A 14,688-nucleotide genomic window follows, 5' to 3' on the forward strand; every position below is an offset into this window, starting at 1 on the left:
CAGAACGTTCTGATCACTAAAGAGACCAAACCTAAGCTCTGCTTAAAACCTAAGAAAACCCATAAGGAGAACACAGGGATCCGTAATAAACATGCTCACCTAAGGGAGAGATTGTCCAGTCAAGAATAATGAGAAACGAGGCTGTGGAGGTAGAGTGAAACACTAAGATTATTTGAATAAGTTTGTTTCTTCCTTTCAGGAGATATTTTGGGAAGAGTAGAAGAAAGTAGAAAGAGGAAAGGACTATGAAGCTATCCGACAGCACTGCTCTAGGATATAAACTCAGCTACACAGCAGAATCTACATCTGTTTCACAGGCATCTCAAAACCCAATGGATCCAAAATTATCCTTTATCTCTTTACCCTTCCACCTTTATTTCCTTCTCATCCCAACCCCACCACATTAGGTTTTCTTGAATTTTGCTTTACTGTAAAATGGCACCATCTACCCAGTCACCACGGCAAACACCTCAGTCATCCTAAACTCCACCTTCTCCTTCACCCCCCCCATCTGGTTGGCTACCAATTCTTGTAGGTTGTCCCTCAATAACAAGTACCCCTTCTCTCCGCTCCTACTGCTACGCCCTTAGTTCAGGCCCTCATCACTGCTCCCTGAGCACCTGCGTCAGTCAACAAGCTTCCCGATTCTTCCTCCCTGCAAACCTGGGCACGCACTCCCCTGCCCCCTGCCACCGGGCAGGATGCTCTCAGGACCGCAGCTGCAGCCTGCATGCCAGCCAGCCTGTGTCTTCAACCCTGCATCAGACTTCCTCCACCTGAACAGGTCGCACTGCTTCCACATCCTGCTTTCTCTGCTGGAATACCCTTCCCGGTCCTATCTGCCTAGGGAGAACCTATTCATGTTTTGAGACTCAGTTTACACTTTATCACCATATGAAGGCTTTCCTGAGCCTCCCAGGTTAAGGTTAAGGAATCAGATTAAGAAGTAAACTTCTTTGTGCTTCTTTCTTGCCCTACCTATAACAAACACAATAAATCCCCCATATACAAACCTTCAGGTTGCGAACTTGCAAAGATGCGAACGGGTGTTCGCATGTCCAATCACATAAGTTAGTTCTATTTGAGGAGGCACTGTTAGTTTTTGAGGCACAGGACCCAAACGCAGAATGGTACACGAAGGTTGCAGAGGCCGTTCAGAATGCAATCCAGTGCTACCATGTCATCTATGATGAGAAAAAAAGAGCTACTACCCAGACACCACTGGACCGTTTTTTCAAGAGGGTAGATAGACTTGAATCCGGCAAGGAACCAGAACCTGTGCCATCAGCGTCAGGCATGAGTGAAATGGCAGGTCGCCCTCCGTCTGCTATTGCTGAGGATACTTCAGCTCTACCATCGCCCACCTCCTCTCCCTCCTCCAGTCAGTAACTCTTCCTGCCTGTTCACTCGATGGCAGCCCCTGGATGCCAGCTGTTATACCGTGCTATTGTACTTTCCAAGGTACTGTACTGTAAGATTAAAAATGTTTTCTTTATTTTTTGTTTGTTTTTTTATGTATTATTTGTGTGAAAAGTATTATAAACCTATTACCGTACAGTACGATATAGCCGATTGTATTGGTTGGGTACCTAGGCTAACTTTGTGGGACTTACAAACAAATTAGACTTATGAATGAGCTCTTGGAACAGAACTCGTTCGTATGTAGGGGACTTACTGTAAATCCTATACAGACGTCTATCTGGGCAACTATACCTTTCTGTTTGTTTACATGGCAGTTTTCCTCTACTAGACTTGAAGCTCAATGAGGGGGAAAGACCATATTTTATGCATCTTTATAACCCCAACACAATTTCTAATCCTAATAAAAACTCAAATGTTTGTTATATAAATACATAAACTTTCCAAGGAACGAAGCAAAAAAAAAAAATCCGAAGTGTGTTATAAATGATAATCCTACCCAAACTCCACAGCCTCTATAAAACTACCCATCTCTTAAACAAACGGTGAGGTTACTGTTGTTTTCCATGTGGCTATCCCCACACAGAACTGCTGGGATAAGGCCACATCTAGGTGGTAAGGTACGGACACAAACTCAAGGTTATTCTCAGAGCTGACTTGCCAGAGCTGCTGATCCTTGGACAATCTGAACTGAGAAGACAGGACTTAATGACTTGCTTCCCTTCTCCTTCTTGGTTCTATTCTTAGAGGAGGCATTCTTAACCTTTTTCCCACCATGGATCCCTTTGGTAAACTGAAGCTTATGGACTCCTCCTCAGAATGCTTTTTAAATGGATTAAATAAAATACATAGGATTACAAAGAAAAGCAGTTATATAAAGTTACAAAATGTTTTCTTAAATGTGATACAGTAATATATGTGCTCCTTTATTGAAACATTTAAATAAGATCTAGCGTAACATATAAGAGCTACCATGATAATGGGCAAAAACACGCATCAGTATATCTGAGGTTAAAATATCTGTGATTTCTTTCAGTTAGTCATAAATACTAATTCAACTGTGGTTTACTGCCTTCATAATTGAAAGAAATGCTCGATTTCAGTTAGATATTAGTGAAAATACATGTGATTTCTTTTCCTCAACCACGTACACACCCCTGTCACCCTTCCCTAAATTCTGACTTAATGGAATGGAAATATCAAAGGCGGCACTCATGGATGATAAGAAATGTGTAGTAGAAAATAGCCAGATTCATCTCACAATTCAGCTTCCTTTTTAACATTGTGACTTGTGTTAAAGTTGTATTTTTATGTTTTAGTCCAGCTGCAACATTAATAATGACTCTACACAATGACGACGAGACACCCGACTGTGCACAGGGCAGGCCGGCGCTGAGAGAGGGAGAAGAGCGAGCGACCCTTGCACCCTCACCCTCAGGCCAGCTTCACGCAGCACAGCTGGCGACCGCAGATCCAGAAAGGGAAATCTTGGGAGATCAAGTCAGGGCCAAGAGTCCAACTTCCTTTCATAGTGAGTTTCACTCCCACTGTCAACCTCTGAGGGTATGTTTTATTCTTCCTGAGAAAGGCAACATTTTTCTATAATGGTAACTTAGTAGACTACTGATTTACGTTACCATCTCAAAAAAACAAGTTAATAATGTTTCACCATAACAGGAAAATACAAAAATACCTATTCAAAAATTATGATACATATTAACACATACCTGTAATAATTCCAAGGTCATGGGAATATTCTTAAGCTCCTTCAGTAAATCCAATGCTCCAGCCTGTAAAATAAAATAATTTCAAACTGAATTTCCCAGATAGTAAAGCAAGGAGTAACTAGAGATCTAAATTTATATTTTCCTATCCACAATTCACTACGGCTCACTTATTCATGTGAGGAGAATGGTATATAGATATATAGATGAGAGAGAGAGAGAGAAAGAGTTTTCCAAACAGGGGTTGCAACTCACTAGAGGATCATAAAATGCATTTACTGGGTTATAACCCACACCTAAGTGTTGTTTTGTGAAAGTTTACTTTCACCAGTATTTGTCTATATGTGCCCCAATTACAAATATAAAATGTTTCTTACTGTGGTGGTACAACACATCCCAAAATTCATGGAGGGCAGCTGCCTGGGGACGTGGGAATGGCAGCAGTGGGGAGGGTCCCCAAAATGCCGCAGCACCTCCAGCATTCCCGAGGGGCATCACTTCCCTGGAATTCTCACGAGGCCCCTGTACCTCGCTGCTCAGTCACAAGAACACTGCTGTCTACCTGATTCTTGCAAAGCAGTAAAAAGCAAATTCTAAAAGGAAATCCACAGTCAATATCTGCGTTAAGCTGGCAGGCCTGTCCACTGTCAGGTGCCACCTAGAATCAAAGGCTCCCACGTTAGCTGAGGAAGACGGAACAAACCTGGAAACTTATGGAGAGCGCTAAGGTTAAAAGGGGAGAAGCAACAGCGCCACCTGCAGCTTGTGGCCAACGTTCCAATTTGATATTCACTCCCATCGGCCATATTTCAGCTCCTCTAATACATCCACTTAATCAGTCATATTTCGTTTAGTCTAATAGTGACTTAATGTACTATATTTGGACAAATCATTATTCTACATATTACTAACAAAAAAACTATTAAACTACGGTAAACTTTTTTGTCACCTCTTTTTACTTTCGCAATTCCTTCAGACTTGGAATTTTTATCATGTATCACCGTTTACATACAGAAAAAGAAAAATATAATCAAAACTGGCTAAGGCGGTTCTAAAACTATATCGCACTCAGAGTCTAATGCTTATAAACTGTTCACTGACTCAGATTCAATAATATCTGTCTTTAGCCCACAAAGAGTTGTTATCAAAACACTAGTAACGCAACACTTCACACAAGAATCCATAAAAGAGCTCAGAGCCACTAGCTCTCTGTGGGCACTGAGGTGCACGCGGGCCTCACTGCCTTCGCCCCCGCTTCTCTGCTACCATCTGGTCCCTCGAGGGTCGAAGAGCACTCCACTACTCTCTCAGATTTGCTTCCAAGCCACTGACACCTGTTCCGCAAATGTCGATGCTGGCTTTGATGCTCTGCCTGTGAAAGTACATCCCAACGGCCATCTGGCCAGCAACATGTGTAACTCATTCTGCTTTCTGAAATGTTAAAATATGAAAACTAGCACCCTACAAACCAGTGAAACACAGCACACCCAGGGGAAACAGAAAGCCCTGCAACATATCCCTCATATGCACCCTAAAGGAAGAAACAAGCATGGAACCTCATGATATCAGTATATTTCTTAAATTTAAAATCAAGCAGAGGTTTCCAGTCAGATAATTTTTCCATTTAAAGTTGACAGACAGACTTGGCTGTAGAGAATAAAACAGTATTGACTCTTCTGGCCACAAACAGAGACATCATTTTAATTTAACCCAGTACCTCATAAATAAAAACTTAAGTTCAAAAGAAATTACGAAACAGACTATTATGAAGGATGTTAATGATCCACTGCTTACAGATTCCTTCTGATCACAAAATTCTATAATTTTTCTTTACAGGCAACTAAAAATAGTAAAACATTAGAGTTGTTAAAAAATAAAACACTGACTTTAAATTTACTATTAATTACAAATTTCTATAGGCATGACATTTTTGTGAGCGAGTATCTTCAATCCCGTATCTGCAAATCTCCAAACCAAAATCCTTTGAAAACCAAAGACTTCTCATTTCTTACAGATTTTCAGTAAACTCACTTGGCAGCAACATCTCATCTCAACAGTTGCATAAAGCTATTTATGTTCTACTTATCCCACTTAATGCGAAAATGCTGCATTTCACTACAGAAATGCTAATATCTGATTACTGGGAACTTCCCAGATCTCACTGAGGATATTATGAAATATATGATGTTTGTACTATATCATCTTTATAAACCTGAAAAATTTGGAATTCTCAAATATATCAGACTCTAAAGGTTTTGATTGCGAGATTGTGGGCCTGTATCCTTATCTACCATAGATGTTTTTCTTCTACCCACGTCTCCATGGTCTTTCTGAACGATTTCTGACCTAGGATCAATTAAAAAGGAAGACAGGACTTCCCTGGTGGCGCTGTGGTTAAGAATCTGCCTGCCAACACAGGGGACACAGGTTCAAGCCCTGGTCCGGGAAGATCCCACATGCCGTGGAGCAACTAAGCTCGTGCACCACAACTACTGAGCCTGCGCTCTAGAGCCCACAAGCCACAACTACTGAAGCCCACGTGCCTAGAGCCTGTGCTCCGCAGCAAGAGAAGCCACCGCAATGGGAAGCCCGTGCACAGCAACGAAGAGTAGCCCCCGCTCGCCGTAACTAGAGAAAGCCCACGCGCAGCAACGAAGACCCAACGCAGCCAAAAATAAACAAATAAATAAATTTATAAAAAAAGAAACAAACAACTATGATGATCTGTGTGAGTGAAAAGCGCAAAAAAGAGATGATCGTATATTAATTCAGTGACAAAAGCTTTTGAGTGTCACTGTGTGCCAAGCGCTGTGGTAAACACTTTACATGCAGTATCTCATTTCATCTTTACAGTAAGCCCTACGGAAGAAGGGAATCTTATCGTCCCCGTTTTAGAGGAGGAAATTAAAGCCCAGGTAAGTTAAGAAACTTGCACAAGGTCACATGATTACTAACTAGAAAAGGTGAGATTTACCCCATTCTGTCAAAGGACACTTATTGCCTCTCAACAAACACCCAACTAGCACCATATGCCAAGCTCTGCTCTGTGTTGAGGACACAGCAATGAGCACAACAGAAACCCTTTCTGACCTCAGCGAATTCAAAAATAGGCAGAAACCTTTGAGCATCTACTTCAAACCCTCAATTACACAAGAAAAAAACCTTAAACTCAGAGAAGGTAAGTGACTTGCCCAAGGCCACACTGATGGATAATGTAAAGGGACAAGAATCCAGTTTCCTGACCCTTATACCACTGCTCTTTCCATTCCATAACCCCTCCCCCAACCCCCGCGGCAGTTCCGCTCTGTGAACTCCGATGAACAGCATTATCAAACAGTCCCCAATCATCACCTGCCTCTAAAGGTCAAGTCTACTAGATTGCAGCATCTCCTATAGACAATGATGCAAGAGAAAGAAAGATCCTACCTTAACTTCCAGAGTCAAATTTAGTTCATAGTACTGGCTAAAAAATAAATAGCCACCACACTACCATGTTACATAGGTGGTACTTCTACTTGTTATCAGAAAGAAGTACTTTTATAAAATATGGTATACTGGAAACCCAGCATATACAAGACTGTACAGGATACAAAACTCCTTCTCTTCAAAGAGATGTAAGAGAAAAGGAGCAACATGGAATATACAGTTAAGAACACGGGCTATACATATATGGTTGATCTAGATTCAAATCCATGTTCTGTCATTTCCAAATTACCAGATATTGGAAATGTTACTTGGCCTTCTCAAGCTTCAGCTTCTTTATATGTACATGAGCATAATATGCCAACCCTGAGTAGTTAAAATGGTCAAATGAGGTAATGTAACACATATGAAGTATCAAATTAGAGTGCCTAACACAAAGGACATGGTTGATAAGAGGTATAAAAGATACAAAAAATTGTCTGTTTCTACCATAACAATATTCTCAAAAAGCCATAAAGCCAGCATTTTAAGAGAGCATTATTTAAGCTCAATCAACTCAAAAACAATTCTTACTAAGAATTATGATGAGATTTTAAGGTCTAAAAAATTAAGATGCTACTTATTTTTTTAAAAAGGAAACAAATTATAAATGTTTGAGTCAGCAATATCACTATAAACTAGGAAATATAAATTTACTATGTCGCCTCAAATTTGTAGTTATTCTACACCAAAAGCACAAGCAACAAAAAAATATATAAAATCAACTTCATAAAAATTAAAAGCTTGTGGGAATTCCCTGGCAGTCCAGTGGTTAAGACTCAGTGCTTTCACTGCAGTGGCCTGGGTTCAATCCCTGGTGAGGGAATGAAGATCCTCCTGCAAGCCACGCAGCGTGGCCAAAAAATGAATAAATAAAAATTTTAAAATAAAAGCTTTTATTTTTATTTTATTAAAGTATATTAGTGGTTGGGGTAGATATGGTGACGACGTAATGGGTTACTTAATGGACAGTTTCTATCTGGAGTGATGAAAATGTTCTAAAATTAGATAGTGGCGATAGCTGCACAAATATGCAAATATATTAAAAACCACTGAATTGTGTACTTTAAAAGGGTGAACTGTAATGTACAGCTAAATAAAGCTGTTATAAAAGATTGTGCAGTCATTCTAAATTTCGATTTATGCTAATTAATCTAACCCTAATATGGAAACCAAAGTTTTCTTTCTAACCCAGGTACAATAAAGACTTAGAAATGTACATATTTCAGGTATCCCTGCTCCTAGGAAATTCTAACACCTAGTTTCAGTTTCTTTCTCTGCAATTTAATTCTACTCAGCCCTAAGCCTTCAGTGCAGAAAAAATACACAAACCTCAACACCCCACAAAATGTGTCTGTGAGCTTGAAAATTCTACGCTCTCACCTGACTCCTCCTTCTACAGTCTAGTGCTATAAATCCTTTACAAAGATAACCCAGAAGGTTTTTTAGCCTTTACCATATCCTAGGCACTGCCAAGAATTTCATATTCATCTAATCTTTACTAAACTATCTCCAATTCACTACCAAGAAAAACATTTTAGAGATGTTAAGAAACTTGCCTAAGACCACTCAGCTAAAGTTCAGAAGAGCCAGGATTTGAACCAAGATTAGGAGTCAAAGACTTGCTTATTGATAAAGTCAAAATGACAAGAAAAAAGCTATGTAAAAAACAGCTAACACCCTGGGGCTTCCCTGGTGGCGCAGTGGTTAAGAATCCACCTGCCGATGCAGGGGATACGGGTTCGATCCTGGTCCGGGAGGATCTCACATGCCATGGAGCAACTAAGCCCATGCGCCACAACTACTGAGCCTGCGCTCTGGAGCCCGCGAGCCACAACTACTGAGCCTGTGCTCTAGAGCCCGCAAGCCACAACTACTGAGCCCGCGAACCACAACTACTGAGCCTGCGCTCTAGAGCCCGCGAGCCACAAGTACTGAAGCCCACATGCCTGGAGCCTGTGCTCCGCAACAAAAGAAGCCACTGTAGTGAGAAGCCCACACACCGCAACGAAGAGCGGCCCCCGCTCGCCGCAACTAGAGAAAGCCCGCGTGCAGCAACAAAGACCCAACGCGGCCAAAAATGAATAAATAAATTTTTTAAAAAATACATTATTAAAAAAACAGCTATTATCTGAAAATTTGGCACTAATTCACATGGTTCATCATGGCCTCAAAGCGTGTACTGTTTAAGATCAAGTACACACGTGGGGCAACACCCTGGGTAGTACCCGGTCAAGATATTGTTGGGGTATTTAGGGAAACCCGTCTGCCCCACGACAGCAAGTGCCCTGGTCGTACAACTGTACCCAGGCAAGGTTCAGATACAGATGCAAGGGTCTTCTAGAGATGCTGTAGTTGAACAGAGTAGTACTGGCTTTGAAGCAAAATAGATTTAGATTCACATCTTCATTTGGCCTCTTTGTAGCTATTAGGCTTAAGACAATTAACTTTCTAAATACTTCATTTTCTCATTTTTAGAATAGAGATAATGCTTATCTCAATAAACTGTCAGGAATAAATGAGATAAGGTAGGTAACTTAGTAGAATGCCTAGCTCAGAGTAATAGCTCAATAAATGATAGCTGTTTTATTATTACTTAAAAGTGACACCTACGGTTTTATTAAAACAATATCTAATAACAGCACTTAAATTTCAATTCATAGGACAACTATTACTTTTCAAGCAAAGTTTACTTTTTCACAGTATCAAAATAATATAAAAATTAACTCAGAGAAAATCTGGAAATCACACACACAAAAAAGAGAAACAAATCTACCATAATCCTAAAATGCCCAGAATGACTTCTGTTAAATTACTGAACACTTAAAAAGCTATTTATGGGCTGCTGATGTGCTCTGGAGGGCAGGGAGGGAGAGTCATTCAGACCATTTCCCTTTCTCTATCTCATTTGCCTATTTGAATTTCTGTAAGACAGAGAGGAAAATAGAGGAGGAATAAAAAGTAAAAGAGCCAGTCAATTTTCCCTTTCTCTTGGGGGGGCAAGTTTTTACATTGGTGAAGTTTTGCACTACTAGAAATGTAAGATTTGAGAAGAACAATGAGCCTTGAGGACTATCTTGGAGCTTATCCTCATTCTCCTGCGGGCGCATTATGTGTTTATAATTTGAGAACTGCACACAAATACAAAGTGGTCTTCTCCATACTTGCTCACTAAGGAATTCCTCATTTCTAGGAAACATCTACTTCAAGGAAAGGAAACAAACAAAAACACCTAGTGCACTATATGATTAAAAGGTACACATTTTATAGCCTGAGTTCGAGAAAAAAATTACCCAAGTAACAGCCTTTTTCCCTAGGAGCCAGCTTCTACTAGGGGAGTCCAGGGTTCTCTAGGCAAAGAAAAGAAACTTGCCAGTTTAACGGGAATAACAGAAACGTTCAGCCAATCAAATATACAGAACTCATCACTTGCAGTGAGGAATGAAAGGCCTGTATCAACAGAAAAAATAAATGGCACAGGCAACGTCTGGAACAGAAAACAAACAGGAAATACTTTAAAAAGCCAAAATTGCAAATACTGATTAACAGGGTATGAAATTACATGCTGGGCAATGCACCTGCTAAAGGAAAAGAGGAGCCGACTACGTCTGAAGTCTTAAGAATTCAGTGTTTAACACTACTTCTGCCTGCTGCCCAGCAGAAAACTCGGGTCCTGGCTTAATCCACACTTCATTTAAGGAGGTGAACTGCTTAGCGGTCTGATTCAGTTTCTTATTCTGTAAAATGAACGCAACACAGCTGTCGTGAGTCCCCAAAGAATTCTGCACAGATGCTCTGTAACTCCAAAGTGCTGTGCAAATCAGAGCGGCCCTTTTCTCCTTCACATTAGTTTGACTTAGAATTTCAGAAGTTTAGCTGAAAATAGACGACTCGGAAGCAAGGGACTGCAAGTGGCCCACACAGGTGGACAGAAATGCAGAAACTGGAGCACCTCCTACAAACCACAAGAGAACACGTTCACAGGAACACATTATCAGTAACAGAAAACGCCGCTGGTATCAACCATAAACCACTTCGAGAGGACCAACAACGACATGTGTCCAAACCCAGCCGGCAGCACAGCCTCGTCAGTGCGAGTGCCTTCAACACAGCTCCTCGCACGCCGCGGCCTAACGAGATGCACTTGGTCAAAAAAGTTTAGCCACTTGCCAAGTACACTGGCATAGTCTACCTTTTTTTAATTGCTAAGCAAACATGCAGGGTGGTTGAGACAATCGAGGGAATGTTCAGCCTTCTTCAGAAATAAGCTCCAGGAAATTCACATTCTGCTTTAACAGTTTCACGTCTAAAACTGATCACAAACCACTGTTTGATGTTGTTTTCTCGACGCTGGCCAATGAGCCCAGAAAAGAGAACGAATGCTTTCAAACAGGGAGGGCTCTCTGCACTCTTCAGCTAAACCAACGAGGCTTTACCACCGTGACGTTTAAAATAACGAGGAGCATTATTGCCTCGATGGAGTTGACCAGGCTGCGCTAATCACAAGGGGCCTCGGGCGCCCAGGGCGGGTCCCAGCGCCGGTGGCCGCGGGACCGGACGCCCTCCCTGGGGGCCCCCCAGGACCCCTGCCCGGGACGCGGCCGCGGGACAGGACGCCCCCCCAGAACCCCTGCCCGGGACGCGGCCGCGAGACAGGACGCCCCCCAAGAACCCCTGCCCGGGACGCGGCCGCGGGACACGAAGCCCCCCGCCCAGGACCCTCTCCCCAGAGCGCGGGCCTCGCCGCCGTCACGCGGCACTCGCCGCGCTCACCGCGGGCCGGGAGCCCCCTCAGGCCGACTGGCCCCCGCCCGCCGCCCGGCCTCCCTCCGGCCCGCGCCGCCCGCCGCGCTCACCGCGTTCTTCTTCTGCACCATCTTGTCCATCTTCTTGGCAATGCGGACCACCTCGTCCTCCATGGCTCCGGCAGCCCTGCCCCGCGCCGGGCCGCGGGGGACGGGAAGCGAGCGGAGCTGGCGGGGCGGCGGGCGAGCGCAGGCGTCGGCGAGGGCCCTCAGCAGGCCTGACCGAGGCGCTTCCTCACTCACGGAGCCCGCGGCAGCGGCGGCAGCGGCTGAGGAGGCGACGCTCCTCCCCCGCAGGCACAGCCAATCGAGCTCCGCGCGCGCCGAGCAGGGACCTCCAATCGAGGACCAGCTGGGCAATGAGTCCGCCGGGCCGCAGGGCTTCGCCGGCTGTCGTGAAAGTGGGCGGGCGGCGCGGCCGAGCTTTGCGCGCGCTCCCTCCGGCCCCGCCCAGCCCGCCCAGCGGACCCCACCCCCTGTCCCCAGTCCCACGGTCCCCCTTCTCCGGGCTGTGGCGCCCGCAGAGCGCCCCGGGACGCCGAGCCCGGCGGCTTTTGGATGCTGGAACGTGGGCGGCTTTTGCAGTCAGTCGGAACCCCAGCATTTTCCCCGCCGTCGACGGCTGCCTGGAAATCAGATTCCCCATCCCCCTAAATAGGCCTTTATCGTAGGAATGTGACCATTGTAAGCGCTTCCTCTTTAAAGTCGTTTGTAAGCGCCGTAAAGCCGGAGACCCAAACTTGTTTGTTTCCTGACTCAGAATGTTGGACGCAGTACCTTGAATACAGTTGAATAATAGTTGACAGTAACGTTCTCATCAAAGAAGTTAATAATCTCGCCTGCTCTGAAGGTCAGTGAGGAAGTTGACGTCCTAAAGAGTTATGACTAACAACATAAAGCCAAGGTAGAAAATTGAAATTATCAGTACTGGAGAGTATAGGCTCCTTCAATAGGTCTTTGCCCAAGTAACGCCCTTGACTACCATCTCGTGCAGTTTGCAGACCTATCCCCACACCCAATTTAACCATCATTAGTCAAAATTCACCACCTAATAATGTTTTTTCTATATTATGATGTAAGGTTTTGTTCTACCTCAGTTATTTGGGGGAAAGAGTAACTTGAACCATGTCCCTTTTTCTTTATTTCATTTATTTCTGTTCATTTTAAAATTGTCTTTTTATTATTGATTCCCAACTTAAATTGCAGTAAAAATATACGATTGCAAAGTTACTGGTTCTAAGGTATTCATTGAGATTTGTTTTATCAATTTTTATAAATATTCTATGTGTCCTGGAAAAGAATGTGTATTCTATAACGGCAGATGTGAAGTTCTATATGGGCCCATTAGCCCGAAATTAATTTTATTGTTCAAATACTTATACCTCAGTTTGTTGTCCACTTGATGCATCAGTTAATAATGAGTATGTACAAATCGCCATTTATGTTTGTAGATTTGTACATTTACTCTAATAATTGTCATTTTTGTTTTTTTCCGAAGAATCAGCTTACTATACTTTCACTGTGGTAAAATACACATAACATTATCAAATGACAAAACTGAAACAATTTAGTGATGAATCTGATGTGCTTTATCCAAAGGAAAACAATCCATGGATTGGGGAGTACCTTGCCTCACAAGCAGTGGTGCACTTTTCCAGGGGTGTTGGGGGCAAGGGTTAGTTTTATAGAGCTTACAAAAGGCAACCTGGAAACACTTAATTTTGTTAAAATGGCAATGATAAATCTTCACGACCTTGGATTTCGCAATGGTTTTATAGGTATGACACCAAAAGTACAAGCAACAAAAGGAAACAGATAAACTGGACTTTGATAAAATTAAATAGGTTTGCACATCAAAGATTGCTATCAAGAGGAGAAAAGACAGCCCACCAAATGGGAAACAATATTTGCAAATTATATCTGATAAGAACCTAGTGTCCTGGACATACAAAGCAGTCTTAAAACTCAACAACAAAAAGACAACCTAGTTAAAAGTTGGGCGAAGGACTAGACATTTCTCCAGATGTATAAATGGCCAACAAGCACATTAAAATATTCTCAACACAATCAGTTAATAGGGAAATGCAAATTAAAGCTGCACGAGATACCATTTCACATTCACTAGGATGGTTAGAATAAAAGTATGGATAAAAACAAGTGTTGACAAGGATGTGGAGATAGCGGAACCATAGTACAAATCTGGTGGGAATGGCATCAAAATTTGGGTGGGGGGAGAGATTTGCCATCGTTCCTTCAAATATTCTTGCTGCCTCTCTCTTCTCTCCTAGGACTCCATATACTTGATGGGTTCCCAGAGATTTCTTAGGCTCTGTTCATCTTACATATGTAAGATGTAACCATTGGAGAAAACTGGGTGAAGTGTACACAGGACCTTTCTGTACTATCTTCATAATTCCCTGTCAATCTATGAATGCTTCAAAAGAAAAGTTGTGGGTTTCTTATATACAATGGTAGGGATGATAGAAGTTGAAATATTCTATGGTTCTCCTATTTTCGGAAAGTAGATGAGAAATAGTCATTCCATTTAAATATTCACAATGTAAGGTTAACTAAAAAAGAATACAACGATATGTAGCTTCCAAACTTGTAGGGGTGGGGATGAAATAAAGCTCAACTTTTCTGCATCCTCACCAGCATTTGGCATTGACATTATTTTTTATTTTAGCTGTTCTAATAAGTATATAGTGATATTTCATTTTGGTTTTTTCACTTCCCTAATGGTTTAGCGATGTTGAATGTATTTTCATCTGCTCGATTACCATTGAGTTTTGAGAGTTCTTTATATATTATAGGTACTGGATATTTGGGTATATGGTTTGTAGATATTTTCTCCCAGTCTTAATTTGTCTTTTCATCCTCTTAACAGGGTCTTTGAAAGAGCCAAAGTTTTAGATTTTGAGGAAGTCCTAGATCCTGAAGATTTTCTACTGGGTTTTCTTCTATAAGTTTTATATTTGATGTTTAAGTCTATGATTCATTTTAAATTAACTTCTGTATAAGGTATAAGGTTTAGTTCAAGGTTCATTTCTTTGGCTTTGGATGTCCAATTGCTTCAGCACCCTTTGTTGAAAGACTATCATTCCTTCGTTTAATTGCTTTTGTACCTTTGTCCAAAACCATTTGGCTGTGCTTGTGTGGGGCTATTTCTGCTTTATTTTGTTCATCTATGTGTCTCTCTCTGCCAATAACACATAGTTTCGATTTCTGTCACTGTATAGTAAGTCTTGAAATCCAATGGATTTCTCCCACTTTCTTCT

General features: G+C 42.2%; 1 protein-coding gene across 1 annotated transcript in view; it reads right to left on the bottom strand.

Annotated features, from left to right (window-relative positions):
* TCEA1 (transcription elongation factor A1) overlaps positions 1–11,692 on the bottom strand; it is a 33,081-nt gene extending 21,389 nt beyond the window's left edge. Inside the window, exons 1-2 of the mRNA XM_030859755.2 lie at positions 11,462–11,692; positions 3,147–3,209 (exon numbers count right to left, since the gene is read on the bottom strand). Coding sequence (XP_030715615.1) covers positions 3,147–3,209; positions 11,462–11,524 — 126 coding nt within the window. The 5' untranslated portion in view covers positions 11,525–11,692. The remainder of the gene's footprint in view (positions 1–3,146; positions 3,210–11,461) is intronic.
* Positions 11,693–14,688: the final 2,996 nt, after the last annotated feature.

Source organism: Globicephala melas, chromosome 17, assembly GCF_963455315.2.
Source record: "Globicephala melas chromosome 17, mGloMel1.2, whole genome shotgun sequence".
NCBI lineage: Eukaryota > Metazoa > Chordata > Mammalia > Artiodactyla > Delphinidae > Globicephala > Globicephala melas.